The sequence below is a fragment of the Sciurus vulgaris genome, assembly GCF_902686455.1.
Source record: "Sciurus vulgaris genome assembly, chromosome: 1".
NCBI classification, from domain to species: Eukaryota; Metazoa; Chordata; class Mammalia; order Rodentia; family Sciuridae; genus Sciurus; species Sciurus vulgaris.
The window spans coordinates 18,929,625-18,957,472 of NC_136461.1; the positions used below are offsets into that span (position 1 = coordinate 18,929,625).

The following is a 27,848-nucleotide window of genomic DNA, read 5'->3' on the forward strand; positions in this document are numbered from 1 at the left end:
GTTCAGTGGTTAAGTACCCCTGGGTTCAATCCCCAGTACCAAAACAAAAAACCTGAAGTGTAGGTGTGGAGTCAAAGAATCTCTCTTTTTCTAGAACACTTTTGGCTTCCAACTTTAACTGGACTAAAGGAGCAAACATATCAGCCATGTTCTCCAGTTTCTGCTAGACTAGACTGTCCATATTTTAGGTAGCTAGGACTGACAGGGGCAAATACTTGAATGAGCTCTTGGACTTTGTTCTGAGGTCAAAAGGAATCATTAAAAAATATGTAATCTATACCCTGGTCTTGGTGTTTGGAACAAAACTAGTGCCTATTGTTACATGGCATGTGACCTCTTGTTTAAGAGTAGTTTGTAGTTGGGCTCTATTAATGAAAACACATGATGAGTGTGTGAGTGTGTGTGTGTGTGTGTGTTTTAGTACTCTTTTTAATAAAAACAAAACAAAACAACCCTTTATTTTATTTATTTTTATCTGGTGCTTAGGATGGAGCCCTGTGCCCCACACAGGCTAGGCAAGCGCTCTAGCACTGAGCCACAACCGCAGCCCTTTGGTGCTCTTTTCAAATGGCCTGTTGGAGAGGCTCAGTGAAGTGTGTGGGATTATTTGCCTTTGCCTCCTCTTCCCTCTCTACCACAGCAAGACTGGAAGGGCAACAACTCACTTCCACAGAGACCTCCAGCAGTCTCTTTGCAAGGAAGGCCAATGAGACCCAAACTGCTGGTCTCCAACCCTTCTGATGGCTTCTGAATCCAGTTTCAATGCTGTTAAATTTCAGGGAAGAAATGAAGTAGAGAAGTGCCAAGCCTTGCTATCATTTCTCCTGGTGGTTTTCCCTTGGTGTCATTGGTAAGTTCTTCATTTCTAAGGGGAGCACCACACCGTCACCCTACTAATGCACTGATCAGTCTCAAGACTGGCATCTTTTGTTTGTTTGGTTCACTTGATCTTTGGAAGAAGTCATTTTTGGTAAGGATAGATTGGTTAAAACCCTATTAAAGCTTGTAGAATGCTCTCCCTTAGGGTCCATTCACTTCCTGTCTTATGCCTAATAGGTTTCTTTGGATTTTCTTTGATTCTTACATAAAAAGCCTAGGACAATCATTATGGAGCATTCTCTTGAGGTGACTGTGATGCAGACACTTTTGCTTTTCACACCACCAATCCTTTTTCACAAAACTGCATCTCCAACTCCTTCAATTCTGTCTGTGATCACACTGTATTTCCTTCTCTAACTCTCTACAGAATTTGTGGTGGAGCAAAAGACTCCATTCCAGATCCATTCCAGAGTTGCTATGAGAAAGTTCCCCACTCTCTTTTTCCTATCAGTAAAATGGCAGTGTAAGGAAGCTTTCTGTAAGCAAGGGGTAAGAGAAAGAGAATCACATAGAATATTTGATTTTCCTTAGGATTTCTTTTTCTATCCTCAATTTAAAATTTTTTTTCCTTACTATCATTTTATATGTGTGAAATTTTCCTAGGTTGCTTTTAAAGAATAAAACAAAGCAAAAGCAACCTACATTGATTTAATATGGGAATCAAAGACAAGGGACGTTTTCTGTTCCTGGGTGATAGTCTTCTGTATTGATTGGTGACCTTACCTTTCCTGGGTAATATTGTTGGTGCTTAGCCCTCCAAATCTAAAAGCAGCTTAGTATAATAAGTACCAACTACAAAATTGTTAAGTTTCTTTCTTTTCTTTTCTTTTTTTTTTTTTTTTCTGGTGACAGTGTCTTGCTACGCTGTCCTGGCTGGCCTTGAACTTGCTATTCTCCTGCCTTAGGCTCCAGAGTAGCAGGGATTATAGACAGGCACCAACAAGTCTGGCTGTTTCTCATTTGATAGACTATGAAGTGGTGATCAAACTTCTTTTTTTAAACTGAAGGGACTACTTTGCACCTTTTTTTTAGTAAATTTTTAAAATAATAACTTTATTTTATTTAGTTTTGTATGTAGTGCTGAGGATTAAACCCAGGGTCTCATGCATGCTAGGCAAGCGCTCCACCACTGAGCCACAATCCCAGCCCATGATCAAACTTCTTTGCAAGTAGGTTTTCCATGTACTATATAAGTTGGTATAAATTGGTGAATATGCATCTTCAATGAGACAGCAGAAACGAGAAATGCAAATTCCCAATCTGTCCAGTGCTTTTATAATAAAATTCCAGCCCCTTGTTTTTTAAATATTAGTAGAAGTTTTACTCAGTCTTCTCAAAAAGAAAAAAGTAAGACAGCTCATCAATGAGATTGGTGAATGAGAGGATGCATCTACAGTAGTAGAGTATGGGAGGACTGGAATATTCTTCCTTCTTTTTAAATTGCCTCTGGGTGTTAATGTTTTGTCTGAAACCTGCCATAAACTAAACCCGTCTGGCTCTTTATTTTGTTTTTTATTTTAGTTTGTGTGAAGGTGGTGGTGAGGATAATTCTTATTTTATACTGGTACACATAAGCTAATTGACATACCCGAGACTATTTATTTTTTATATTTTCAGTAGTAGATAGACACAATACCTTTATTTTTATGTGGTGCTGAGGATCGAAACCAGTGCCTCACACGTGCTAGGCAAGCCCTCTGCCACTGAGCCACAACCCTAGTCCTTTTTTTTTTTTTTTTTTTTTTAATAACTGCCCTTCTTGAGGGAAAAAAAAGTCTCCTTCAAAGATTAACATTTTTCAAAATGTGTTACTTATCATTATTCTGAAACGTACCTTCCCGCAAATTGTTAAGATATTCAGATGAGTGGAAAAGGGATCTAGAAAAGCAGTTGTTAAGGTCTGACCAAGCTTGTGGCATACCAGCTCGCTCCTTTGGGATTCCAGGTCCTAGGCAGGCAGTTTTACCGGTGAAGAGCTGCAGAGAGTCATTCGGACTCCATTCCGTTTTTCTCTGTGTGAATCCAGTTCGTATTTTACCGCTCCCGCCTGGGAGCCGGGAACATAATGAATTGCCTTGACTCTCGCTTCAATCCACTTTCCTCGCTTAATATGCAGCCCAAAGTTTTGCAGCTCGCTGTCAGATGGTAGTGCTAGACTTTCACACTGATCCCAAAGCCTCCGCTGGGGCTGTTTCTTAACACGGAGTTACAAACTTTAAGAAACAGACAGCTCCAGACGGAAATCCAAGCCAGGCTTTGAAACTCTGCTTCTGGCTTCCGTCAACTGACACAGTTGCCCTTTTGCTCAAACTCGCAGCTCCAGTTCGCACTCCGAGAGCGCTCGGCTGGGTTGTCTGCTGCTTGGCCGCGGCGGGAACGTGTGGGGGCAAGCGCCCGGCGCTGCGCCGATTCTCCTCGCCTTAATTCCTACCCGGACCAAACCCTCACGGGGTTCTTGGGTTTAAAACGTCTCCTCTAAAAAGGAGCAGAGGAAGGAAGGAAGGCGCCCCGAGCAGGAGCGCTCGATCTTTTGTTTGTGGAGTTTTTGTATTTCAGACATTAAGGGGACGCAAACTGCGAGGGAGGAAGGACTGTCCTTCCAGCAAACATTTCCTTTTCCTAGCGAACCCTCCAGGCCCGCTTCCACATTTTGCAGTTGACTGTGTGGGATTTTCATAGGTTGTTCCCTTATTCTCGGACCCAATCCTTGTAAGCTGTGCAGCCGGATAAAACAAGAGCACATCCTCTGCCATTTTCAGTCGGTTGGTCCTGGCAGCCCTGCCCCCTCCCTTGGCTGCCGCAGCCGCTGGAGTTCTGCGCCCAGAAACTCCGCCGGATCCGCGGGGCCGGAGGTCCAGTCCGCGTTTGCCGAGTGCCGTCGGGTTGGGCACGGAGATAAGAACTCTCCAGTGAGGGAGAGCGAGCGAGACTTTAGTCCGGTTTCCATGTCAACGATTCAGTCCATATTTGCCATCAGGCTGTTGGTGGCAGAGGCGCTTTCGGGAGGGGAGCGCTGTCCTAGTCCTAGTTCTCTAATCTGCGCCGGGATTCTTGAGCTGCTGGGTGTGGGGTTAAAAGGCAGGGGCCGTGGGGGAGAACACTCCAGCGAGGGGAGGACCCACGGCCCCGAGCCGGGGTCTCGCCGCTCGGGCCGGCCACGTGCCCGGCTCCCCCTCCCCCTTCCGCGTTTCCAGTGCCCCTAGGGAAAGCGGATGGGCCAGTTTCTAAGAAAGTTCCTCAGCCCAGCAGTCCCTAGGTTAGTGGGTGTGGGTCTCTAAAGATAGAGTGGAAGAGAACCCAAAGAGACGAGTTCTAAAAAATAAAAAAAAAGTAGGAAAGGAGACATCCCACATTACTTCTCCCGACCCAGGTGGGTAGATTTTTGTGCACTTTACCTTATTGCTAGATTACAATGGTGATTGTTTTCAAAATAGCGTGTCCACGTGTAGGGAAAGAGATTTGGGCGCTTTCTGTATTTCACAGCCATTGAAGGAAAGGGCTTTCTCTGGAGACAAATCCATTCTGGCTTCCAGATTTTCACTGGGCTCCAGGTTTCCCATTACACCCCAGCTCTGAGGAAAATGGCAGGGTAATTGCATGTAAAAAATTCCTCATTTGTGTGCAGGACTCAGGACTGTTTGCCAGCTCCGAGGCAGTTGATTAAATAGCCAAGCTCCATTTATGAGGCAGCCTATAATTTGGTTTCTAGGACCTAATGCTCCAGGAGAGTTGTTGCCCCTGAGGACTGAGTGAAAAGAGGGCACTGGCCCATACCAGTCCATCTGATCTTGGTAGGCTGGTTTGGTTTTTGGCTTGGATGGGGGAGGCAGCAGAGGGTTTGGGGTGGTGTTGGTGTTGGTGGTGGTAGTGGTGGAGGTGGAGAATCTCACCATTCTAAGTTAACAGGAAGGTTTTGCCTTGTATTGTAGTTTGCTCATCGGTTTCTTGGGGGTAGAAATGAATTCAGGTTTTTGGAATTATTTATGGGGACCAATGGTGCGTCAGAACTCCAGGGGCCTGCGATATCTGGAAGTTCTACGATACAGGTTTTGTGGCTGTAAAGTCTCCGTTTATAAAATCTGAAGGGGGAAGGGGCCCTGGTGCCTAGTGATTCTGCCTTGGGCCTTTTCCAATGCACCCGTTGGCCTGGTAAGAAGCTAGAATCCCCTCTGGCTTCCCTAGCTTGTCATGTCATAGCATTCCAAGTCAGCCTGGGGACTAAAAGACTGCTGCTGGGATTTGGTGGTGCCTGCAGATCAGGACAACACTGGGGTTTTCTATGAATGCCTTGATCTTTTCAGATAAACCTGGCCTTAGGGTCTCTTAGAATGTAATGGTAAACTTTAAAGAATTTTTACACCGCAGGATAGAAAACAAATCTGAGTAGCATCCGTTTCCTAAGTGACCTGTTCGTGCCTTTTCTCTCTTCAAGGAGAAAATGGTTTCCATTTACTGCATCCCTCTTCTACAGTAGTTTGTGTGAACACTCTGGTTCTGCCGGTCCCTGGAGGCTCTTCTGGGCCGTTTAGTCTTACAAGTCTTTGGAGACTGGGATTCTTGGTCATTATGGTCTAAGTTCCCTTAAGAAGTGATAATAGGGCTTGGGTTCTGCCAGAATACGGTCCTAAGCCCCCAAAGCAGTTTCAGTGGCCACCATTTTAAGTCAGTAGTGAGCTGACCAGCTTTGATTCAAACCCATTCTGATCCTATTGTTGGATCTGAGACTTCTTTTTCTTCTTCTTTTTAGGCTAAGTAGGAGGCAGCTTTGGGGACTCCACTTCTTTTTACAGCCGCTCTCCTCTGCCTGGTGACTTTAAGTGACCTGGCAGTCCCCTCCCCTTGTCTTTCAATTCTGTGAAATGGGGATAAATCCTGGACCTCATGCCCCCAGGGTCTTGTCAGGACCGGCTAATGAGGGCAGGGCAGTGGGAAAACGGGTAGTCTGAACAATGATCATCCTTCCTCTGCGCTTGCCAGAGCGGGTAAAAAGCAGGGCTCACTCAGCTGGGTCTTCGGGGCAGGTCTGTACAAAGCTTTGAAGAAGAAAAGTGCTGTAGAGGTGCTAAGTAGCAGCCAAGAGACCGGGTCCACTGCGGGGGGTCAGGCCTGGGCCGAGGCGCCCGTGGTCTCTGGCTCAGGCCAATTTTGCAGGCGCGGGTAAAGTTCACGCTGCCGGTTCCCCTTGGTGCGGCCGGGAGAGGAACGCCAGGAGGGAGGCTGCGCAGGCTCCGGAGAGGCGTGAATTCCGGGCCGGGTTTTCTCCGAAGCCCTCCGCGGCGGCGCTGCCGAGCGAAAGCGGCTGAGGGCCTGCCGCCGCCGAGGCTCGTTCTCTCCCCTCCTCCTTTGTGAGGGGAAGGGAGCGAGTCCATTCCACGGCCTGCGCCCGCTCCGCGCTCCACTCCGGGTTTTCTAGGTGGCCGCGACGGCGCTGGGTAAAATGGCAGTGCTGAGCCTCGTGTCGGAGTGAGGGGGACTCGGAGGAGAGTGGGGCGCTCTAGCCGCTCAGTCCGGCCGCCCGCTAGCTCGCCCGCCAGCTGCTGCACAGCAGTCTCGGCCCGAGCCGCGGCCCGGGAGGGGAGGCAGGGCGCCCGGCCGGGCCCGCGCTCCGACTCTGCTCCCGGCGCCGGGCTACTGCCGCGCGCCCTCCAGCCCGCCGTCCCGGGTCCCCCCTCCCCCAGCCGCTCCCTCCCCGCCCCCTCCCCCTCGCCTCCCTCCCTCCCTCCCTCCTCCTTTCTCCGGCAGCAGAAAGCGGAGAGTCACAGCGGGGCCAGGCCCTGGGGAGCGGAGCCTCCACCGCCCCCCCTCATTCCCAGGCAAGGGCTTGGGGGGAATGAGCCGGGAGAGCCGGGGTCCCGAGCCTACAGAGCCGGGAGCAGCTGAGCCGCCGGCGCCCTCCTCCGCCGCCGCCTCCTCCTCCTCCTCCGCCGCCAGCCCGGAGCCTGAGCCGGCGGGGCGGGGGGGGAGAGGAGCGAGCGCAGCGCAGCAGCGGAGCCCCGCGAGGCCCGCCCGGGCGGGTGGGGAGGGCAGCCCGGGGGACTCGGCCCCGGGGCGGGGTGGGAGGGGGGGAGAAGACGAAGACAGGGCCGGGTCTCTCCGCGGACGAGACAGCGGGGATCATGGCCGCGCAGGTCGCCCCCGCCGCCGCCAGCAGCCTGGGCAACCCGCCGCCGCCGCCCTCGGAGCTGAAGAAAGCCGAGCAGCAGCAGCGGGAGGAGGCGGGGGGCGAGGCGGCAGCGGCCGAGCGCGGGGAAATGAAGGCAGCCGCCGGGCAGGAAAGCGAGGGCCCCGCCGTGGGGCCGCCGCAGCCGCTGGGAAAGGAGCTGCAGGACGGGGCCGAGAGCAATGGGGGTGGCGGCGGCGGCGGAGCCGGCAGCGGCGGCGGGCCCGGCGCGGAGCCGGACCTGAAGAACTCGAACGGGAACGCGGGCCCTAGGCCCGCCCTGAACAATAACCTCACGGAGCCGCCCGGCGGCGGCGGCGGCGGCAGCAGCGACGGGGTGGGGGCGCCTCCTCACTCAGCCGCGGCCGCCTTGCCGCCCCCAGCCTACGGCTTCGGGCAACCCTACGGCCGGAGTCCGTCTGCCGTCGCCGCGGCGGCGGCCGCCGTCTTCCACCAACAACATGGCGGACAACAAAGCCCTGGCCTGGCAGCGCTGCAGAGCGGCGGCGGCGGCGGGGGCCTGGAGCCCTACGCGGGGCCCCAGCAGAACTCGCACGACCACGGCTTCCCCAACCACCAGTACAACTCCTACTACCCCAACCGCAGCGCCTACCCCCCGCCCCCCCAGGCCTACGCGCTGAGCTCCCCGAGAGGTGGCACTCCGGGCTCCGGCGCGGCGGCCGCCGGCTCCAAGCCGCCTCCCTCCTCCAGCGCCTCCGCCTCCTCGTCGTCTTCGTCCTTCGCTCAGCAGCGCTTCGGGGCCATGGGGGGAGGCGGCCCCTCAGCGGCCGGCGGGGGAACTCCCCAGCCCACCGCCACCCCCACCCTCAACCAACTGCTCACGTCGCCCAGCTCGGCCCGGGGCTACCAGGGCTACCCTGGGGGCGACTACGGCGGCGGGCCCCAGGACGGGGGCGCGGGCAAGGGCCCGGCGGACATGGCCTCGCAGTGCTGGGGGGCTGCTGCTGCTGCTGCGGCGGCGGCCGCCGCCTCGGGAGGGGCCCAACAAAGGAGCCACCACGCGCCCATGAGCCCCGGGAGCAGCGGCGGCGGGGGGCAGCCGCTCGCCCGGACCCCTCAGGTACACAGCCGAGTGGGGAGGGGGCTGGGGCGAGCGGGTCCGGGGGGTGGGTGGCGGCCGCGGGGAGCAGGCCACAGCCGTGGGCTCCCCTCGGTCCCAGGCCCCCACTGCCGGGGAGCTGCCATTGTCTGGCTCTTCTCTCTTAAAATGGCTGCCTGTCTGCCTTCCTCTCCTTCCCTCCTTCAGCCTTTGTGTGGGGCTTTTCCAGAGGTGTCTGCTGCGCTTCTCCCTCTCCCCTGGTCCCTTCGAACTCCGGGGGCCCTCAGGGGTGTGCAGGGCAGAGAGTGCCCGGAAGGGCCAGGCCCGGGCGAGGGGGTGCTGGGGGCTCAGGTTAGGGGTGTAGGCAGCGGTAGGAGCCCGGGAGTTGAACGAACATTTCCTTGCTCACCTGCCGCTCCTCTCTGTCCCCCTGCCTTCCTCGAGGCCGTTCCCCCGTGTGTGCATTCAAAGAGGGGCCCCTCGGGCTCGGGGGACCTCGAGGGAGGGCAGGGGCCTGTTTGGGGGCAGCTAGAGGCCGGCTGCGGTTCACCCAGGGCAGCCCGGTCCATCTCCTGTCTTAGTCTCCGCTGGCCCAGTGGCCTGGGCTTCTCTCTGGAAGTGCTGGTAAACAGCTGAGTGATTGGAGTAGTAAGTGCAGATTGCTTTGGTTTGGGATTTGAATTATGGAGGTAAAATCCTTCTGTCAAAGCCAGGAGACAGTTGGTCTTAGGTTGACATCCTATCTGTGATCTGATTGGCTCCCCATCTCCTGCTCTTGGCCATTTATAATTGCCTCTGATGTAATGGTACAACAATCCTGATGAGCTCATAAACTTTTACACTCTGCTTTTCTGCCAGTGATAACCCAAACCATCGCTGCCACTATCTGCCTTTTATTCCAGAGCTGAAATTGGCTGTGACCTTGAGGAGGGAGGTTTAAGCAGCAATACTGTATCAGCAGGAGCAGAGCCCCAGACAGGCTGCCCTTGTTACATTGTGCCCGAAACAAAAGAGGAGGCAATGGCATTTTTCTTGTACCTTAGATTTATTCTGCTTGTTATGTTTTATGCAGCCTGAAATAGATTCTGTGTTGTCAGAACAGTAGCTGAGTTTTTCTCTACAATGGGTTTGCTGTTTGTTTTGGTTTTGTGACTTTCCTAATGGTATAAATGACTTCTTTGATGGCTCTGAAGATGCATTTGTCTCGAGTAATTTTGACGCTGTTCACTCAGAACTGGAATTATTTTACTGGACTTTTTATTGAGTGGCAAATGTAGGGTGGAGGGGACGTTTTTGTTAATAATTATTTTTGTTTAGGACTGGGATCTCAAAGAATTTCATATTAGCTTCAAGTGTTCTGTTTTAAGCAAGGCTGGTCTCATTCTTTGTTTACGAGTTGAATCTTGTTAACACTTTCTTTTGTTAATTGAACTTTGGGAGAGCAGCTCAATTTTGAAGAGTAGCCCATGTCTTTCATGCTCTTGAGAGGGATTTTTGCCTTTTTCCTAAAGACTTGGTTTGGTAAAATTTATGGTTTGTTCCTGGTATATCACAAAGACTAGTTTTCTGTTTTGTCATTTTAGAGCTTTGAAATATTGCTTTTTTCTTTGCATTTTGTGTTTCATTTTTTTTTTTTTTTTTTCATCTTCTAAGGTGTAAAGATGTGACCTACAATGGCACTTAAGATTGGCTTAGAAATTGCAACATTTAGGTACTTTTTAATACATTCTGTTGTATTTGTATTTTGTTTTTCTTCCCTCTTCCTCACTGCTTGGGTCACAGAATATTGGGTTGTCATGTATCTTTTCAAAGAGGAAAATACCTCCCTCATGCCCCCATGTCCAGCAGCTGTACTTTTGGGCCAAGAGGAGATTTTGTTTACCTATAACAAAATAATTAATTAGCTGTATTCTCTCCTCATCCTAGAACTACTTTTCTACTCTTCTAATGAGCTGGGAATTTTGAAAATAGATGTGTTGGGCTGTGGGCATAGAGCTGTGTGTCTTGACTTTACAACTTCCCTGATGTTCCACATCTGGATGAGAAATGAGAAAATGCTTAATTTTTTTTTTTTTTTGCTACTTGGAGGATAAGTTTTCTCTTAAAATATACAGTATCTGCATCTCATTTTGTAATCTATTTTCCCCTACTATAGGGAATAATTTGGGGTAAGTTCATTAAAAAGCAAATTTGATTTAAATTCTCATGGTTTGGGATTACTTAGGCAAAGTTTTTTTTTTTTTTTTTTTTTTTTTCTCTTTTAAATCAACTTTTGCTCTGTAATTTGTTTTTCAGTCATTAAGTGAGTACTTTCTGTGTGCTTAGGTACCATGCCCTTTTCTGTCCTCACCAAGTGATAATAGATATGAACCCTGTTTAGAAGCCTGTCAGTGTTGCTGTTGGTAATTTTTTGATTTCTTTTAATATCATCAGACCCAGCACCCTACATAACATAGATTACTATTTAATTTCAGTTTAGTTGCCTGCTCCTCTTGAGACTCAGGGAATGAGCTGGTGAACATCCACTTGTGGAAGAGAGAGTGCAGCTTCAATTTTGTGGACTTCTTCAGCTGCATGGCAGTAGTCTAGGTCGTAGGGGAATAGACTCTGTTCTGAGGTCTTTTCTACTGGAGGATTAACCTCTTATCAAACCATGATGCCCTACTCTTAAGCTTTCTTAAATAATAGGGCCTTGCTCTGCTCTCTTTTCTCCCTAACTCAGTCTTATAGTAAGACTTTTTTCCCAACACGATTAATATAGCTGAGGTAAATGTTCTTATTTTATTCTGCCTTAATGAAATAAAGATTAGGTAAGTGTGTGTGTTTTATAAGAGCCAGTTTAGTTCCAGCAAACTTTTCCTTTATTTCTTCATAAGTAGTATTGTGTCTCAAGGTGTAAGTCCTGATACTGATGAAATAGTTTTAGGTTACTATGTACTTGATAGTAACTTGATGTAAGACTTTTTACTTGGGACACTTTTAGCAGTGACACCTTGCAAGTAGTACCAGATTATTTTGGTTAAAAATGAAATATGATAAGTAGTTCAAGATCAAATTGGATATGATTGTAGAAGTTTGGCTGTTAGTTTCTGCTGTGGAAATATCATAAATGATATTTCCAACTCCTGGGAAACAGAGGAATCCTGGATTTATTATGGGAATGCCTACTGGCAGAAATTCTGGGCTGGCTGAAATACAGGACTCTTGGAGCTCTCTCAAGTAGGAGGGACCAGGAAAACCACGCTGAGATGGCACTTTAAATTGTGGGGGCCTCATGTTTCTCTACCAGTTTGTGAGACAACTGGGAGTGATGAGAGTTGGGATGGTGGTGTGAGAAGAGAGAGCAGCCAGGTGGGCTTCTTGTGCATTGATCCCTGTGAGGACTTTTTTAGGTTTCCATCTTTGTGTGACATAAAGTAACCATGACAAGTGGCACCTGCTGTAACAAGATGTCTTGGATTGCATTAAACATTCATATGTTGGATTGATTCCTGTAAGGTGTGGTGTCCACTATATTAGGCCATTCACAAAGAAGTTAATGGACTTTTAAAAAATATGGGAGTAGGCTAACAAAATCATAGATTATGCCCTTTGTTAGTACTTCCCCCCCCCCCGCCCCCAAGGGTGTATTAATTGGCTTCAAATCTCAACTTCTAGAAGCAACTGAGGCATGCAAATATGGTTAAAATATGGTATTCAAAATAAATTGGCACCGAATAATTCTTTCCTGCCAGTAAGTTGTGATACCTGTGGCTCTGAAATGGAGTCTGAATACCCTCGTTTTTATCTCGGGTTTTTCCTTCTTTAGATTGGCCATTATCATTACTGATGCACACTGAGTCATTTGCTGCGTGGTGTTAAGGGTTAAAGAGCACCAGTTTCAGAGGAGGAGTGTGGAAGCATGGGTTCCATGTGCAGCTCCAGATGAAGCTGTGTGAGATGGGGCAAGTCATTTGCCTTCTCTGTTTATTTTCTCCTCATCAGTAAAATGAAGTGTTACTGTGCATCTCTGTGTTTACGTAACAGGCTTGTTGTGAGAGTAGATTCTTCTTGCATATTGGTAGGGGTCTTGAGACCATATTTCTTCTCCTGGGTTTAAGGATCTCAAGGCTGTTCTCTCCTGAGGATTCACAGGAACAAGTTTTGTACAATTGGGTGCTACAGTGGTCTGTGGACCTTTACAGGAAAAGCCCACCAGACTGTTTTCTTAAAACTGTTTAATCTGGGCGGGCTGGGGAGATAGCTTAGTTGATAGAGTGCTTGCCTCACAAGCACAAGGCCCTGGCTGGGTTCAATCCCCAGCACCGCAAAAACAAACAAAAAAACCTGTTTAATCTGTTTGTCATTGGTCATTTCACCTGTCTGGTTTTATTTATTTACGTACTGCATGGGGGATTGAACACAGGGGCACTCTACCACTGAGTTAAATCCCAGCACCTTTTTAAAAAATTTTGAGACATGGATTTATTAAGTCATCAGGTTGGCCTTGAACTTGCGATCCTCCTGCGTTAGCCTCCTGAGTGACTGGGATTACAGGCTTGCACCACTGCACTGGTTTTAAAACACTGAACAACAACTGAAAAATTAGGCAGAGACCATTAAAGCAAGACTTTAAAGATAGTTGCATCAGTGTCCCCAGGAGGCTTTATACTTGGGGGTGAGATGGGGAGTGGCATTCATAAATTTACATTAACACTTCTTTTTGAGGGTAAGGAGGTGGCAGGGGGAGGTAGCATTTAGTTCTCAGACTCTAGTGTTTGGGCAGGTCTAGGTCTGGTTTGGGCAGTTGGTTGTAATCCAAGTGCCTGAACTTGTCCTGTAAGTTTTGCTGAGAGAAGAGCAAAAGTTCCTGAGCCCGGAACAGGAAAAGCAAAGTGTTTCAGGGTCCATTCATAGGTGTATTTGTCTTTTGTCATGCTCGTGATTTAAAAAATGACATAGTGTGGTTTGCCTGTGGTCCTGGAAGTGCTGTTCTTTCTTTTCTCTAGCACATCTGAATTTCCATTTTTTCTCCTCATGGCTTACTAGTTTAGAAGTGTAATTTAGGCTTATTAGAATTATGCTAGAAGGAAGCTTCCCTTTATAAAGGAGGGGAAAATAGAAGGAAAGGTGTTTGATAATTCTCTGCTTGACACAGCAGCTTCTTCCCCTCTAAAGGAACCAAATGTTTCAGAGCTTTGTGTAAATACTTGCTGAGCTGTCAATATGTACCCAGGAGGTTTCTGTAGTTAAGATGTAAAAGGCTCTATAGAATGTTTGACAGGAAAATTAATAAACAGTTTTCAAGCAAAGATAATACTAGTCACCTCATGTGGTAGAATAAAATAATATTGGCAAAAAAGACTTGGGGATAGAGAAGAGGGCAGTGCTGGGAGGCAGGGAGCATAGAGATAAGGCAAGGGGATCTAAAAGAGATTTGAAGTAGAAAGATGTCCTGAAAGTGAAATTCTGTGACCTTGGCTGCATGCTAACTTGAACACATGCACACACCTTGTAATGATAACTCAGTGGGGTGGCGCTCACCTGTAATCCCAGCGACTCTGGAGACTGAGGCAGGAGGATCACAAGTTCAAAGCCAGTCTCAGCAACTTAGACCCCTAAGCAACTTGGTGAGACCCTGTCTCAGTATAAAAAAAAAAAAAAGGGATGGGGATGTGACTCAGTGGTAAACACCCCTGGGTTAAATCCCCAGCATGGGGGGGTGGCAAAAATTATTTGCAATTAAATAGTGAAAAATAAACAGAAGTTGGGGAAAAAGTTCCTGAGTTTCAACAGTAATTATAAGCCAAAAGCTTGGTTTATGAGACTTAAGTTTTAGAACCTTGTTCCTTCAGGAAGGTGTAGTTTGGTGAGATGTTTTTTGGGTTGCGTTTACATTCTTTGAATACCAGAAAGGAGAAAAAAAGATACTGCAACTTAAGTGTCATCCTTACCTTCTCCTCTGTGGACTGTAGTCCACTACCCAAATATAACTCTTCATATATTTTTTACTAGACCTCTCTGTATCACTTACACATGTTAAAATTAGAGGGCTAGGTTGTGACTCCGTGGTAGAGCACTTGCCTTGCACATGTGAGGCACTGGGTCAATCCTTAGCACCACATAAAAATAAATAAAGATATATGTGTAGTGTGTGCGTGTATATATAAATTAATGCCCTCTGTGGCTTGTGGGTCAATACAGAGACCCTATGTTGAGTACTCACTAGGTCCTTTTTTAAGAGTTTTGTGGATAGATTTAGTCTTTGATTTTTGAATTTCCATTTTAGGATTAAAAACGTTTTGGGGCCCCTTTAGTGACACATTCTTTTTATGGAGAAAGAAGTATAATCTGTGAATATTTTAACTGCCTGCCTGTAGTACGCTGATAGCTTTGTGAGATGACCAGTGACCAGATTAACCTTCTCAGTCTCTTTCTCTCTCTCTTTTTTTTTTTTTGGTACTGGGAATTGAACCAGGGCCTCATACATGTTATGCTAGTGCTCTACCATGCTGTCTCTTTTTAAACTAAATTCAGCTGGGCATGGTGGTGTACACGTGAAATCCCAGCAACTTGGGAGGCCGAGGCGGGAGGATCATAAATTCAAGGCCCGGCCTCAGAAATTTAGCAAGATTCTCAGCAACTTGGTGATCCTGTCTCAAAATAAAAAGGGCTGGGAATGTATCACAGTGGTAAAGCGCCCCTGGGTTCCAAATCCTGGGTATAAATGAGTAAATATCCACTGACTCTTTAAAATATTTTTTTAGTTGTTAATGGACCTTTATTTTCTAAATTTATTTATTTATATGCAGTGCTGAGAATCGAACCCAGTGCCTCACACATGCTAGGCAAGTGCCCTGCCACTGAGATACAGCCCCCTACATATCCACTGACTTGGATATCAAATATCTTCATAAGAAGTGGTTTTTTTTTTTTTAAACCTGTGTTCTGAAAGTACTTTTTTGACTTAGCTACTTAGATAATAGCAGGGGATAGAAATGTAATTATGGCCCTGACCAAAATTTTTAGATTCAGCTACCTTATAAGGACTATCAGCTTGTTTTAAAATAAAAGTTCAAAAACTTGAATTAACATCCACATTTTTTGCCAGGTATTGCCAAGGCCTTTCTCAATAAGATGATTGGTAAGGGTATTAGAACTTTTAGACTTACTGCTGAGAGCATCCTTTCAAGGTCATGGAGCTCTGGAGATTCCAGTGGGTGTGGGAATTGTGATTGGGTACTAGAAAGGGATTTAAAAGAGAGGTGATATTTGCTTCAGAGGACTTTAATCTTGGGGAAGTATGCTTATGTGTGCACACAAAACTTAACAAAGCAAGTTTTTATAAATGTATATGGACAAACTGGGTGCTGTGTACATTCCTGTAATCCCACAGCCTCAGGAGGCTGAAGCAGGAAGATCTCAAGTTCAAGGCTAGTCTCCTGGAAAATTTAGTGAGATTCTGTCTCAAAAAAATTAAAAGGGCTGGGATGTAGCTTAGTGGTAAAGCACCCCTGGGTTCAATCCTCGGTACTTAAATTAAAAAAAAAAAAAATATGGGCTGCAGAAATTCAGAGCAATCAGAATTGGACAGGGTTAGTGTGGGACAACTTTTCAAAGGTATTTGTGAATCTAAGTATTCAACAAGGAGAAAGTTACAATGTTAGTTTGCCTTTTATACTTAAGGCTACTCTAAATTCCGTGAGCTTTACAAAATCCAAATTGCATGACCATCCCTATATCTGTAGTTGTCTCAGTGGTCTGTTGACTTCGCAAATATAGACTCTAACCATGAAATTCTCTGAAGATGCCATTCCAGGGTCTTAGTGGTTCATGTGACTATGTTGGTGTAGGGCCTTTGGTACAATTTGCTAAGTTCTTGGCCAGTGCAGGGACGCATTTGTAGTAACTGTGAGTATGGAAGGTCCTGTCACCTTCAAAGTTGTGTGTTCTGGACAGCTCTGCAGTGATGATGGTTCAACTTTGGTTGATAAGCCTGGACTTTGTCTTTCTTGGCAGTTAGTTGACCTTAAAACAAGAGTCATCGAGTACCTTTGGGACTGTTATATACTGCTGTTATTTCTAAAGAGCTTGGAGTTGTGCTCAAGCAGAGTTGCATGGATTAGACCTTATATTGAGGGTTGATGGGTTGGATAAGACTGTACATATGTGGTTTTGCCCATGTGTTCATAGAAATGGCCTTTAATATTGCTTTTGATTAGGTTGGCTGTGGCCAAGAAGTTCATAAATGCTGCAAACACATGTTTATTCCTTATGGAGCCTGTGAAATGTGGTGGTTTTGGTTTTTCTTTACCTACTGGTCTGTGTGTATTTGGGCCTGGTATTTGTCAAGGGCCAGCAGTGGATGCTTAACAACTGAGTGTTCGTGGGGTGTCCTGTGCCAGGCTACCACAGTACTTCCTTCTAGAAGAGCAGGGTGGCTTATACAGCACCAGTGTGGAAGTATGGAGTCTTGAATACATATTTCTAGCGTAGAAATTTCTCTTTAAACTTCTTTTGACTTCCATTTTGGTATTTTAGAAAAGAGGGTCTTTAGTAACTCAGAACTGGGCATGCTAGTTCATCTGCCATGGCTAGTAGGTAGGTGTGTAGGGCCTCAACACTAGATAATTGCAAGTCTTACAGGAATTCAAGATAGGGTGAACATTGACTTAATGGTGTTGACTGCTCTTCCCTGAAATTGCCCCTCTCCCCCATTTTAAATAGGTGAAATTAGTTCTTTATTGAATGTGAAGAGGCATCTGAGTGAATTTGTTTTTGTTAGTCTCTTGTATGTAGCCAGAAGACTGTCTTGGGACAGGTTGAGTCTTTATTTCCCAGTGGCTTCTGCATTTTCTAAGGGTGGACTCAAATGGGAAGAAGCGTAATGCCAAGAATGCATTCCAGCGTGCTGCAGAGTAGGAAATTTGATCTCTAAAATGTTGACTTAGTGTTGGTTATGGTACATATTAGAAATCACCCAGTAATCCAGGACAAATTTTGTCGCCCTCCAGGAAGTTATGTTGATATTAAATACTAAGGGCCTGGGTACCAGACTGGGTGCTCTGCAGGTCCAGAGCACTGCTTGAATTGCCACCCATATGAAGAGGAAATGTGCTGTGAGCCTTTTTTTCTCTCGATTGCATTTGGGCTTCTTCATGGCTTTGTTACTTCTGTGTTCCCAAGTCTGCAGAGTTAGATATTAGACTTTCTCCTCCCTTGGCACTGGCACAGTCATGATTTTCCGTGGCTCATCACTAGCAGCCAAGATATTTGTATGCTTTTTACTGTTGTTAGCATTCAACTTGCTTGCTTATAGGCATTTCTGTTCAAAGGAACCCTCCCTTCCCCCACCCCTAAAATCAAGCTCCAGTATGATGGGAGCTGGGGACATTTTAAAAATCTGTTTGCTGTGTGCTTGGTATTTTTGTTTTCCTCCTATTTTCCTTGAGCCCACAGCTTCTTGCTGTGCATGAGTGCATTTGGGTCCAGCTGTTTACTTTCAACTTACTTAAACCTGGTGTACTTTGACTTTAAGAAGACTTTAATTCAGCCACGTGGTAGAAGATTAAAAGCGACATTGTGCTGGATGCATCCTTTTGGAGGAAATAGTAATGTCTTTGGACTTTTCTTGCTCAGTGATTTCCCTATTTCTGGGATAGACATCCGAGTTTTCTGTTGTCCTTAGAGAATAAGTAATCAAACCAGAAATTCTGGGAATTGGTTGCTATGCATTTTCATGTCTTCTGTGGCAAATACAGGTGGCTTTCTCTCTTTTTCTTTATGTTCTGTTCCTGAGGTGGAATTCACAGGTTGGTCCAGCATTAGTTCAGGAGTCTGAAACTCTTTGTCATTCAGGTGTGGCTGTCTTTCCTTTCCTTTTTAAACTTCTGACTTTTTACCTGGTTAGTAATCTGAGCTGCCCAAGAAAACTATTGTTTGGGGAACAATTATTTAGGTAGCTTGTGCACAATGTTGTCTTGAGTTGAGATCTTAGAAATAAGATCACATTTAGGGGTAAGTCTTCATGATAGCTGTCATGTATTTGCCCACTTACTTTGTGCTAACCACTGTTTGGTTCTGTTATGGTTTTCTTCATTTAATCTCCCAAACTCTAGAGGAGGTGGGTGGGTTCTCTTACTTCACATCTACAAAGACTTTCAGATTCCTGAACCTAATGCTGGACCAACCTGTGAATTCTACCATCTCAGAATAAGAAATATGCTCTAGGGAAGAGCTGGATTCAAAAAAGAAGTTTTTAAAAATTTTTTATCTTTTGGTGATGCTAGGGATTGAACCCAGACCCTAGGGATTTAAAAAAAAATATGTTTTTAGTTATAGATGGACACAATACCTTTAATTAATTAATTTATATATGATACTGAGATTGAACCCAGTGCCTCCCATGTGCTAGGCAAGTGCTCTACCACTGAGCTACAACCCCAACCCAAAAGTTGGGATTTGAATCAAGGTTTGTCTGATTCTTCAGAGCTGTGACACTAATATACAAAAATACATATACATAAATTCGTATACATACAAACACATTTTGTGGTGGCAAGAGTGGAATCCAGGGCTTTTTGCATACTAGAAAAACTAACACTGAGCTATACCCAAACTAAAATACTAATTTTGCTTCTCCAAACAAATTATTTAAGCCCTAGGACTGATTGGGATGACATTATTTTTCCAATTGCCTGAAACTTAAAATGAGGTGAAAAACTGAAAAGATTTTGGTTATATTTTGTTATTTGTAGTACTGTGGATTGAACCCAGGGGTGCCCTACCACTGAGCCACATTCCCAACCCTTTTTATTTTTTATTTTTGAGACAGGTCTTGCTAAGTTGTTGAGGCTGGCCTCAAACTTGTGATCCTCCTGCCTCAGCTTCCAGAGTAGCTGGGTTTACATGTGTGCACCACTGTGCCTTTTAGTTGGAATTTGATATCATGCCTAGAACTTGGCTATGTCTGTCCTTTACATTTAGGGTTTTGATTGTCTTGGTTTCTGATGATGGTTGTGGCACTTGGTTTATAGCTACCTTGTGATTCCCGCAGTGAGAGCTGTCAGCTTTCAGCCTCAGGTCTGCTTCTCAGAAGAGATCTTGGAAATTAGAGATCAGACTCTAAATAAGATTGGTCTAAGTGAATGGCTTGAATTGTGGAAATGTTTGCAGAATAATTTTACTTTTCAGAAACTTAAAGTACTCATTGGAGAGGAATATATTATTGTTTTAATTTGCCATTTGGGAAAAGTGAACACATAAGGTTAAGCGTTAAATGTAAAGTTTCATAAGAAAGTCAGCTCTAAAACCTTAAATTTCCCTTAAGTTTTTTGACTTTAGGCAGGTCATTTAACTTATCAGAATCTATATTTTATCAACTGTATGATGAAGAAAAATATCTTTAAAAAAAGAAAAAGAAAAATATCTACCTACAGGCCATAGTAGATATTAAATAATACGTACACGTACCATTAGTTCATTAAATAAAATTCTTACATGACTTCCGGCTGGTAGACTTCTGCTTGAGAGAATTGAGTGGTTAAAGAAAATGTTGGTCTTTACTGAATTAAAAATGATCCCATTGTTCATAGCTTCATCTGAGTTATATTAATGATTAAAAAAAAAAAAAACAACACAGAATTAGAGACTGGGGGTTTGACTCAGTGGTAGAGTACTTGACTAGCATGTCCAAGACCTTGGATTTTATCCCCAGCATCATCTCTTCCCTGCCAAAGCCTCAAATTTCATTAAGCACACATTTGTTCTATTTGAGAGATAATTAGCACAGTGGTTCCCAGATTACCTGGTTGTGTTAAAAAACGCAAATCTTGGGACTGGAGTTGTGGCTCAGTGGTAGAGCGTCCGCCTGGCATGTGTGAGGCCCTGGGTTCTATCCTCAGCATGCCATATAAATAAATAAAATTAAAAAGATCCACTGACAACTAAAAAAAAAAAAAAAAATTTTTTTTAAAATGCAGTCTTCAGCCCAGACCTATGGAATCCAGAGCAGAGTTCTGGCAGTATATTTTAACAAGTCCTTCAGGCTGTTCTGATGCACACTCAAGTTTGAGAACTACTGGATTTATTCATTTATATGCAACTGGGCTACAGGGTGTATCTGAATTACCTGAGAGACTTCTAGTTAAAAATAGATTGATATGTCCAGATATGTCCACCTAAGGTGAAAGAAAGTGTAACTGGGTGGAGAAGAGACTAAAAGTGCTTGGAATTGGGGATTATACTAGTCTGCTTGAGTGGCTATAACAAAATACCACAGACTAGGTGGATTAAACAATAGTCATTTATTTCTCACAATTTGAGGATAGAAAGTATAAAATTAAGGTGTCAGCAGATTTGCTTCTTGGTGAGAGCCTTCTTGACTGGTAGACAGTGGTCTTAGCATCTTCTCATTGTGTGCTCACATACCATCCCACTCTAGGAGAGGGAGTCCTCTGTGTTTCTTGTTCTTCTTATAAGGGTGCTTGTTCTTATCAGGTTGCTAATCATGTTGTGGGAGCCCACATTTATGACCTAATCTAAACCTAATTATATCCCAGAGTCTCCGCTTCCAGATGCTATCACATTAGGGCTTAGGACTTCAACATATGAATTTTAGGGATACATGTAACAGGAGAGATTATTTTTGAGATGGATCTTCTACTATGCAATAATGATAAAACTTTAGTGAAAAAAATGTTTATTTGTAGAATTTGGGGGTTCCCTACCTCCCATTTTTCTTTCTCTTAGTTCTTTGGTGAGATGGCATAAGAATAATCTGAATGTGTGGTCCTTGGGCATTTAATGAAAGTGGGAAAGATTTTTTTTAGACTGGTGACTGGTGGTCTTGAGTATGACCAATTCAGTAAACTTTGCCTAAAAAGTTGATTCCTGGGCTGGGGAGATGGCTCAGCTGGTAGAGTGCTTGCCTTGCAAGCACAAGGCCCTGAGTTCGATCCCCAGTACCGCCCAAAAAAAAAAAAAAAAAAGTTGATTCCTGAAGATGTTGTCTGAAGACCAAGGTTGGAGCCCTAATTAAACAGCATGATGTATGTCCCTTCTGCCTGTGCTGGCCACCTGATCTGAGAACAGGGCTTTTGGTGATCTGGTGATTTCTTAGTAACCTCTTTCCCTCATCTCCAGCTTCCTAGTGACCAGTCTGAGTTTTGCTATGAATTCTTTCCTTCTGTTCCTTGTGAAGTTCTAGCAAGTAAACCCTCAGTAGAATCCTGACAAGTCACCCCATCTTTGAAGTAATGAGACCACTCTGAGAAATTGACATTAGAACCCTGTCTTCTGTTGCATGATTTAATGAGTAAGGATTATGGTTGGCACAGAAATGGAATTTATAGAAATGGTCAAGTAATCATTAACAGTTGAAAGACTAGCAAACCAGTGTTTTTGTTCACGTGGACTTTGTGAAAATCTAATGTAGTTTCTTTATCCTTCTCATTAAAACCAGGTATCCTAATACCTGTTTTTCTCTCCTGCCTGAGAAATGTAGCTGTGATCACTGAAACTTGGCTGCAGTGAAGGCAGTGGTTTTCAGGAGGCAGAATGCTGACCGTTTTATCTGTGAATTGATATTTTTATATACAGGTGTATACTTTAGAAGGGAGTCTTGGGAGTGTGCCTGTTCTAATTCACTTTATCATTCTTCTGCCTTTTAGCTTTATTTTTTCTTCTTAAAATTCTCTTTTTCATTCTTTCACTGTTGTCTAATTCATCTCATTAGTATTATGCAAAGTATATGGAAACCTTGGTTGGTATCTTTACCACCCGGAGCTGGTAAAAGGTCTGGAGATGTGATTTATACCACTTTTGGAACAATGTTATTTCTGAGAAGATCCTACTGTCTGCTTACCTCTGTTGGAAGTGTTGGCTAACTGGAGGCTGAAAGTGCCTTTCTTTGTCCAACAAACAGAGGTTGATTTGTTTTTTTTGGAACTAAAGATTGAGCCCAGGGGCACTCAAAGCACTGAGCTACATCCCCAGTCTTTTAATTAATTAATTAATTTTGTACTGGGTATCAGACCTAGAGACACTTAATCACTGAGCCACATCCCCAGTCCAGTTTTGTATTTTATTTAGAGACAGGGTCTCAGTAAGTTGCCTAGGGCCTTACTAAGTTGCTGAGGCTGTCTTTGAACTTGTGATCCTCCTGCCTCAGCCTCTCGGGCTACTGGGATTACAGGCATGCACCACCATCCCTGCCCAAACAGAGGTTTTAAATGGTTTCTACCTCTTCTTATTTCTCATTTTATTGCTTTTGGTCTGGAGACCAAATTGGATTAATTGGATTCCTAGCTCTCCTTAATCTGTTTTTGGGGTCCTGTTGGTCCACAGATTTGTAACATTCTTGTTTTTCTTTCCAGTTTGTGATTTGCATCCTCTGCTTTCCCAGAGCAGCTTTGAATTGGCTTCTTTAAAACCCCAACATAAAACCTCAAGTGACCAATAGTGGTTTCATTATGGTATTTTGGGTTAAAATAAAATGAGATTGAGATAGTTGGGCTTACCAACCAGACACTTACCCCAGTGGAAAATTCTGTGTGCCTTGAACAAGAGAATCTCAAAAGAGTATATGAGCCAAAGCAGATTGGGTAGGGGGAGGGGAAGAGAGGGCAGAGGGTTAGATGTTGGCTACACTTCCATAGCTGAGTATGCCAAGTATCCATCCCAATGTGATTATACTAGCCAGAGTGCAAATAGAGAGTCAGTAAGCTTCTCAAAAGAAGCTGGTAACTTCGTCTTGGTCCTGTGTATTTCTGGTGTACATTACAAAGCCAGGGTCTCCTGTACATATTTGTCTGGACAATGGTGTAAAGGAGGTTGTTAGCAACATACATTTATAGTTTTGAAAAGCACTGGGGAATTTGCACATATCTGTAGTTTTCCAGTCAGTGAATTGCTGGCCTTGAGTCCTAAGGATTTGGAGGTACCTGTAAACTTAATAAGGTTGGTTTATTAAGGTTGGATCATTCCTTAACTTATATAATTGTGCCTATTATAGTTCAGAGTAGAGTTAGGGGGTCCTAGTGAAAGATATTTTGGGGAAGTAGTTTAAGGCAATGCTAGAAATTAATAAAAACAGTGTTATTGTTGCTGCTGCTTGTTGTCTTTATCAAAATACGGTTCTTAATTGGATTGACATACAAGCACAAGGACAAAGGAATTCCTGACTGCATGTAAACTAGGTTCCTATATATCAGTGTTGTCACAGATAAATTTTTTAGTGTAGAAAGGAAAGCTTTGGCAGAAGGTAGAATTATGTAGAAAACTTTAGTATCTTTTTGTATAATCTGGAAAAGACCAGACCAAGTTTGGAGTTGTAGATAAAAGTACGGGAGAGAGCTGGGGGTGCAGCTCAGTGGTAGAGCATTCATCTAGCAAGCACAAGGCTCTGGGTTTGAAAAGAGTAAGTTAGAAAAGAAGAAATGCTCTTTTGAAAGAGAAAGCAAATGAGGTCTTGCAGTTTTATGGCCAAGAAGCAGTTGTTACCTTTACTTGTTTTGGAACACCTACAAATAAGTTTGATATGGAAGAGAAAGGAATTTTATAAATAATCAGGAGAAACAGGCATGAATCAAAATGGTGTTATCTTTGCTGAAAAACTGGAATGTACACTCCTGGGTAAAGCTTTTTGTAAGGTTATACCTTGCCTCTCTACGTATTTCTTAAGTGTACTATATCATTTAATGATAGATGACAAGTTACTAAGGCATAAGATATCAAAGTACTGCCCCAATCAGGCTTGTGGTCCATCCACACTAAGGCCTTTTCCTTAGTAGAAGAACCAGAGAATGGTTTGTGGTAGGAAGTGCCTTATTTTGGTGTTACTCCTTACTACTTGTGTGGGTAACCAGGTTTGTAATTTGTTTAATTTTTTGAGCATGTGCTGGGATGCTCTTCTTTAGATATCATCAGGATTTCTCAGGCTTTGGTCATATTCCCCATTTCAGAACTTTTTCAGTCCTCAACTAATTGTCTAATCTAGTTGCTGAAATATTGTCTAAGGCATAAAATAGTTGGGGACATGCCAACATAAGAAGTCATATGGCATGATCTTTTTTGAATAACCTGTGAGTATCTACCATATGCTAGTTGCTTAAATTAATACAACAGGTGCTTATTGAGCTTTTGTAATGTTATCAGGCTGTGTGTTGTGAGCATAAGAGTCATAATTCTTGCCACTGTGGATTACTTTCTAGTGGGGAAGAAATACGTAAGCAAATCACAAGTAACTATTATAAATTATAATTGTAATAAATGCACTAGAGGAAAAGTATCACCTTTGGTAAATCATCTTCTGTTTGTTAAAAATGAGTTTTTATGTTCACCTTAGCTAGTTGGTGACTTTATACTGCTAAGCTCTTGGGGTGGGTAATAGTTCTGACTCCCTTTCCCTTGGATGCTCCAGGGTCAAATGTTACAGAAAGTCACCCATCTGAAGTATAAGGGGCTGGGCCACTGTTTCTCAGCAAGGCTTTTTGTGTGGAGCTGCATTGCAGGACGTTTGACATTCTGCTCCCCAGGTAATAAATGCCAGAAGCACTACAGCATCACTGTGGTAACTAAAAAAAAAAGCACTTTTGTACATTTATTTCCAAACACTTCTCAGTGGCTGGTATTGCCCCAGTTGAAAACTATTGGCTGTACTGTTAGAATTCTTGGAAGGAGTTATTGAACAAATTCCTCTGGGAGAACAGACTGAAAGTAGGTGGTGCTTGAGACTTGGACTGGCCAACCTTTTTGGTGTCTGACTTGAGTGTTCATGTTTTTTAAGTAGGTATTTTGAAACTATGCTTTCAACCCCATTCTGCCTTTTCTCCTATGGAGGGTGGAGTGCGAAGTAATGTCTGTTGTATGTACTTTAAGGACTGGCACTCTAACAAGTATTTTCACATAATGCATTCAGATTGTCTCTTATCTTTTTTTAAAAAATTTTTAGTTGTAAATGGACACAATGTCTTTTTTACTTATTTATTTTTATGTCGTGCTGAGAATTGAACCTCACACGTGCTAGGCAAGCACTCAACCACTGAGCTACAACCCCAGCCCTAAACTGTCTCCTATATTTCTTGTCCCACCCCCTCGCCCTTACCTTTACAGAGATTGGACTCTGGGGCACTCAACCACTGAGCCACATCACCAGCCCTGTTTTATATTTTATTTAGAGACAAGGTATCAATTGCTTAGCTCTTCACTTGTTGAGGCTGACTTTGAACTTGTGATCCTCCTTCCTCAGCCTCCCCAGCTGCTGGGATTATAGGCCTCCTTCAGTGCACCTGACTAAACATAAATTTTTAATTCCTGTTTTACAGATGGTTCTAATGAAATGAGTTGCTCAAAGTGGTATCACATCCTGTACTTTTTCAAAAAGCATAGCCTTAACTTATTTGATTGCCGGTTAGTTTCTAGTTGGCCACTTTGGGCTCTTGGTCTTGAGTGTAAGTGACCAGATAGATGTTAATATGTTGGTTTCTGAAGTTCAGTATCAGAAATTTGAGACTTGTGTAGGATGGTGGTAGCTAAAAGTGCTGGAGGATACAGCAATGAATTAAACACATGCAGACATGTACCCCTTGGAGTTTATATTATAGTCCAGAATATCAACATTAAACAAAGTCACTGAGAGTGTGATTCAGTGGTAGAGATTTTGCCTAGCAGGTTGAAGCTCTGGGTTCAATTCCCAGTACCATACACACACAAAAGACCGGTAAACCATATTGTGTACCAGCAATATGTCAGGAGAAAAAGTTAATCAGGGACCATTTTAGAGGTATGCAGGGTTAAAATTTTATTTGGGTTCACCAGGGAAAGCCACACTGAAGTAATATTTGACGTGAAAGATTGAGCTCTACTAATCTGGAAGAAAGGGGAAAAAAAAGTATTCCAGTTGGAGGAATAACTGAATACAAAGTCTTTGAGTCTGGATCCTGTCCAGCTGGATTCAGGAATACCCCCTACACACACACACACCCTTTATTAACTCATTGCATTCAACCCTGAGGATGCTATTACAGTGTCGTCGTCATTGTGTCCCCTCGCCCCCATGCACCCCATCTGTGGTTTTGCTTTCTGCAATTTCAGTTACCTACAGTCAACTGCTGTTTGGAAATATTAAATGGAAGACTCCGTATTTTGAGAGACTATATTCTAAGTATATTATTTTAATTGTTCTGTTTTATTAGCTACTGTTGTAAATCTCTTACTCTACCTAGTATGTAAATTAAACTATCACAGGTATGCATGTATGCATAGGAAAACAGTGTGTATGGGGTTGGATCAGGTGGGACTACTGTATTGTTATATTTATTCTCTCAATGAGAAAACTGAGGGACAGAAGTTGAATCTGGCAGAGTTCTCTTAAATTGCTGCCCGGGACTGGCCATGTAGGTTCCCAAAGCATTTTCTCTCAGTAGGAACAGGGCTAAGAATTGCAAGGTCCATAGAGTTTTAGTTTCTCATTGTCTTTCCTTTCCTACTTAAAAGTTTGTTTTGTAAACTTTGTCTTTCTGGAACTTGTCTTCCAAGTATTCAGACAATAAGCAAGAGTGATATGTACTCAGGTGAACACATCAGGGACCAGGTGTGGGAATTTGGGGAAGCTTGTCTTACTGACAGTGCTGCTCATTTGGAAATCTGGGAATATTAGGTGCATTCCTGATTTTTCTCTGTTGGCCAGTCACTGCCCTCTTCAGACCACTGCTTGGCTAATGAAACTGAACGTGCATATGAATTATAGAATTGAATTATAGAGATGGGAAGAGCTTTGGAGGGAGGCCATGTAGCCCAAATGCTCCCTTGCTAAACAGAAGAATCTTCTGAGATTAAAAATCCAGATTCTTGGCCATTCTCAAGATGCTGATTCAGAATCTGAAGAGTAGGATTAGATTGTGTAGTCAAAGGTTGGATTACAACCTGGTTAACTGCTTCACCTGTCCCCCAGGAAGCTGGTCTGAGAACTGAGATTGGAACCTTAAGTGTTCTGCCTCTCAGTTTAGTACTCTTCCCACCATGTTGTACTGCTGCCTTACTCCCGAGAATTGTAAAGAAGTGGGTGTTTATCAGATGGTATTTTGGTTCCTGCTTAATCATCTTCTTGGGTCTTTACTATTGTTTTTATAGTCCTAAGTTATAAGCAATATATAGCCAAAGAGAAGTTTTCTCCAAACAAGTTATTTGGTTTTCTTAGAGGCTTTTATAATTTGTTAGAAATAGGGAGGAACTGGTTAGCTAAGTCTGGTTGTAAAAAAGAAAAAAAAAAAAAAAAAAAAAAAAGATCTTCGTTATTTTAGGAATAGCCTTCTCTTTGTAAAATGTGGCTAATGAAAGTGTTATGGATGAAAAGAAGGATTTTACCATTTGTTGGGAAATTCATTAGTTTGAAGCTCTAGCTGCTTTGTTTCAAGGGTTCTTTCTAGTGCCAAATAAGAAATAAAGAAATACCAGCCACCTGGTTGTGGTTCTTCTGGCATGCCTCTTAGGTGGACAGCTGTGAGGTGGTTATTACGTTGGCTTTCATAATCTGTTCGAGTTTTGTTAGATGATTTGATGACTTCCCCTTTTGGTCTCCTTTTTTCTAACATTAGTGAGTTTTCTTTCATCTTCTGACCTGGAGAGAGAGAGCACAGGAGCCTAAATACCCACCAGTGAGGCCTTTTTTTGTTGTTTCACTTTTGCGGTAGAATGGGTTGGAAGGTCCTGAGGTTGAGGTCGGGTTGCCTCCCCTTTTGGGGATTTCCTCAGGTTGGTTCTTCAGGAGGT

The 27,848-nt window shown here is 44.1% G+C and overlaps 1 protein-coding gene across 3 annotated transcripts in view; it reads left to right on the top strand.

Annotated features, from left to right (window-relative positions):
- The first annotated feature begins 2,711 nt into the window (after window positions 1–2,711).
- ARID1A (AT-rich interaction domain 1A) overlaps window positions 2,712–27,848 on the top strand; it is an 80,418-nt gene continuing 55,281 nt past the window's right edge. The window contains exon 1 of one of the 3 annotated variants that reach the window (XM_079114153.1): window positions 2,712–4,249. Coding sequence is in view for 2 of the 3 variants with exons in the window: in XM_079114151.1 (XP_078970277.1) it covers window positions 6,996–8,120 (1,125 nt within the window). In the remaining variant the exon portion in view is untranslated. Of the gene's footprint in view, window positions 4,250–5,084; window positions 8,121–27,848 lie in introns of those variants that run through there. The other 2 variants (XM_079114151.1, XM_079114152.1) reach the window with 2 other exon arrangements.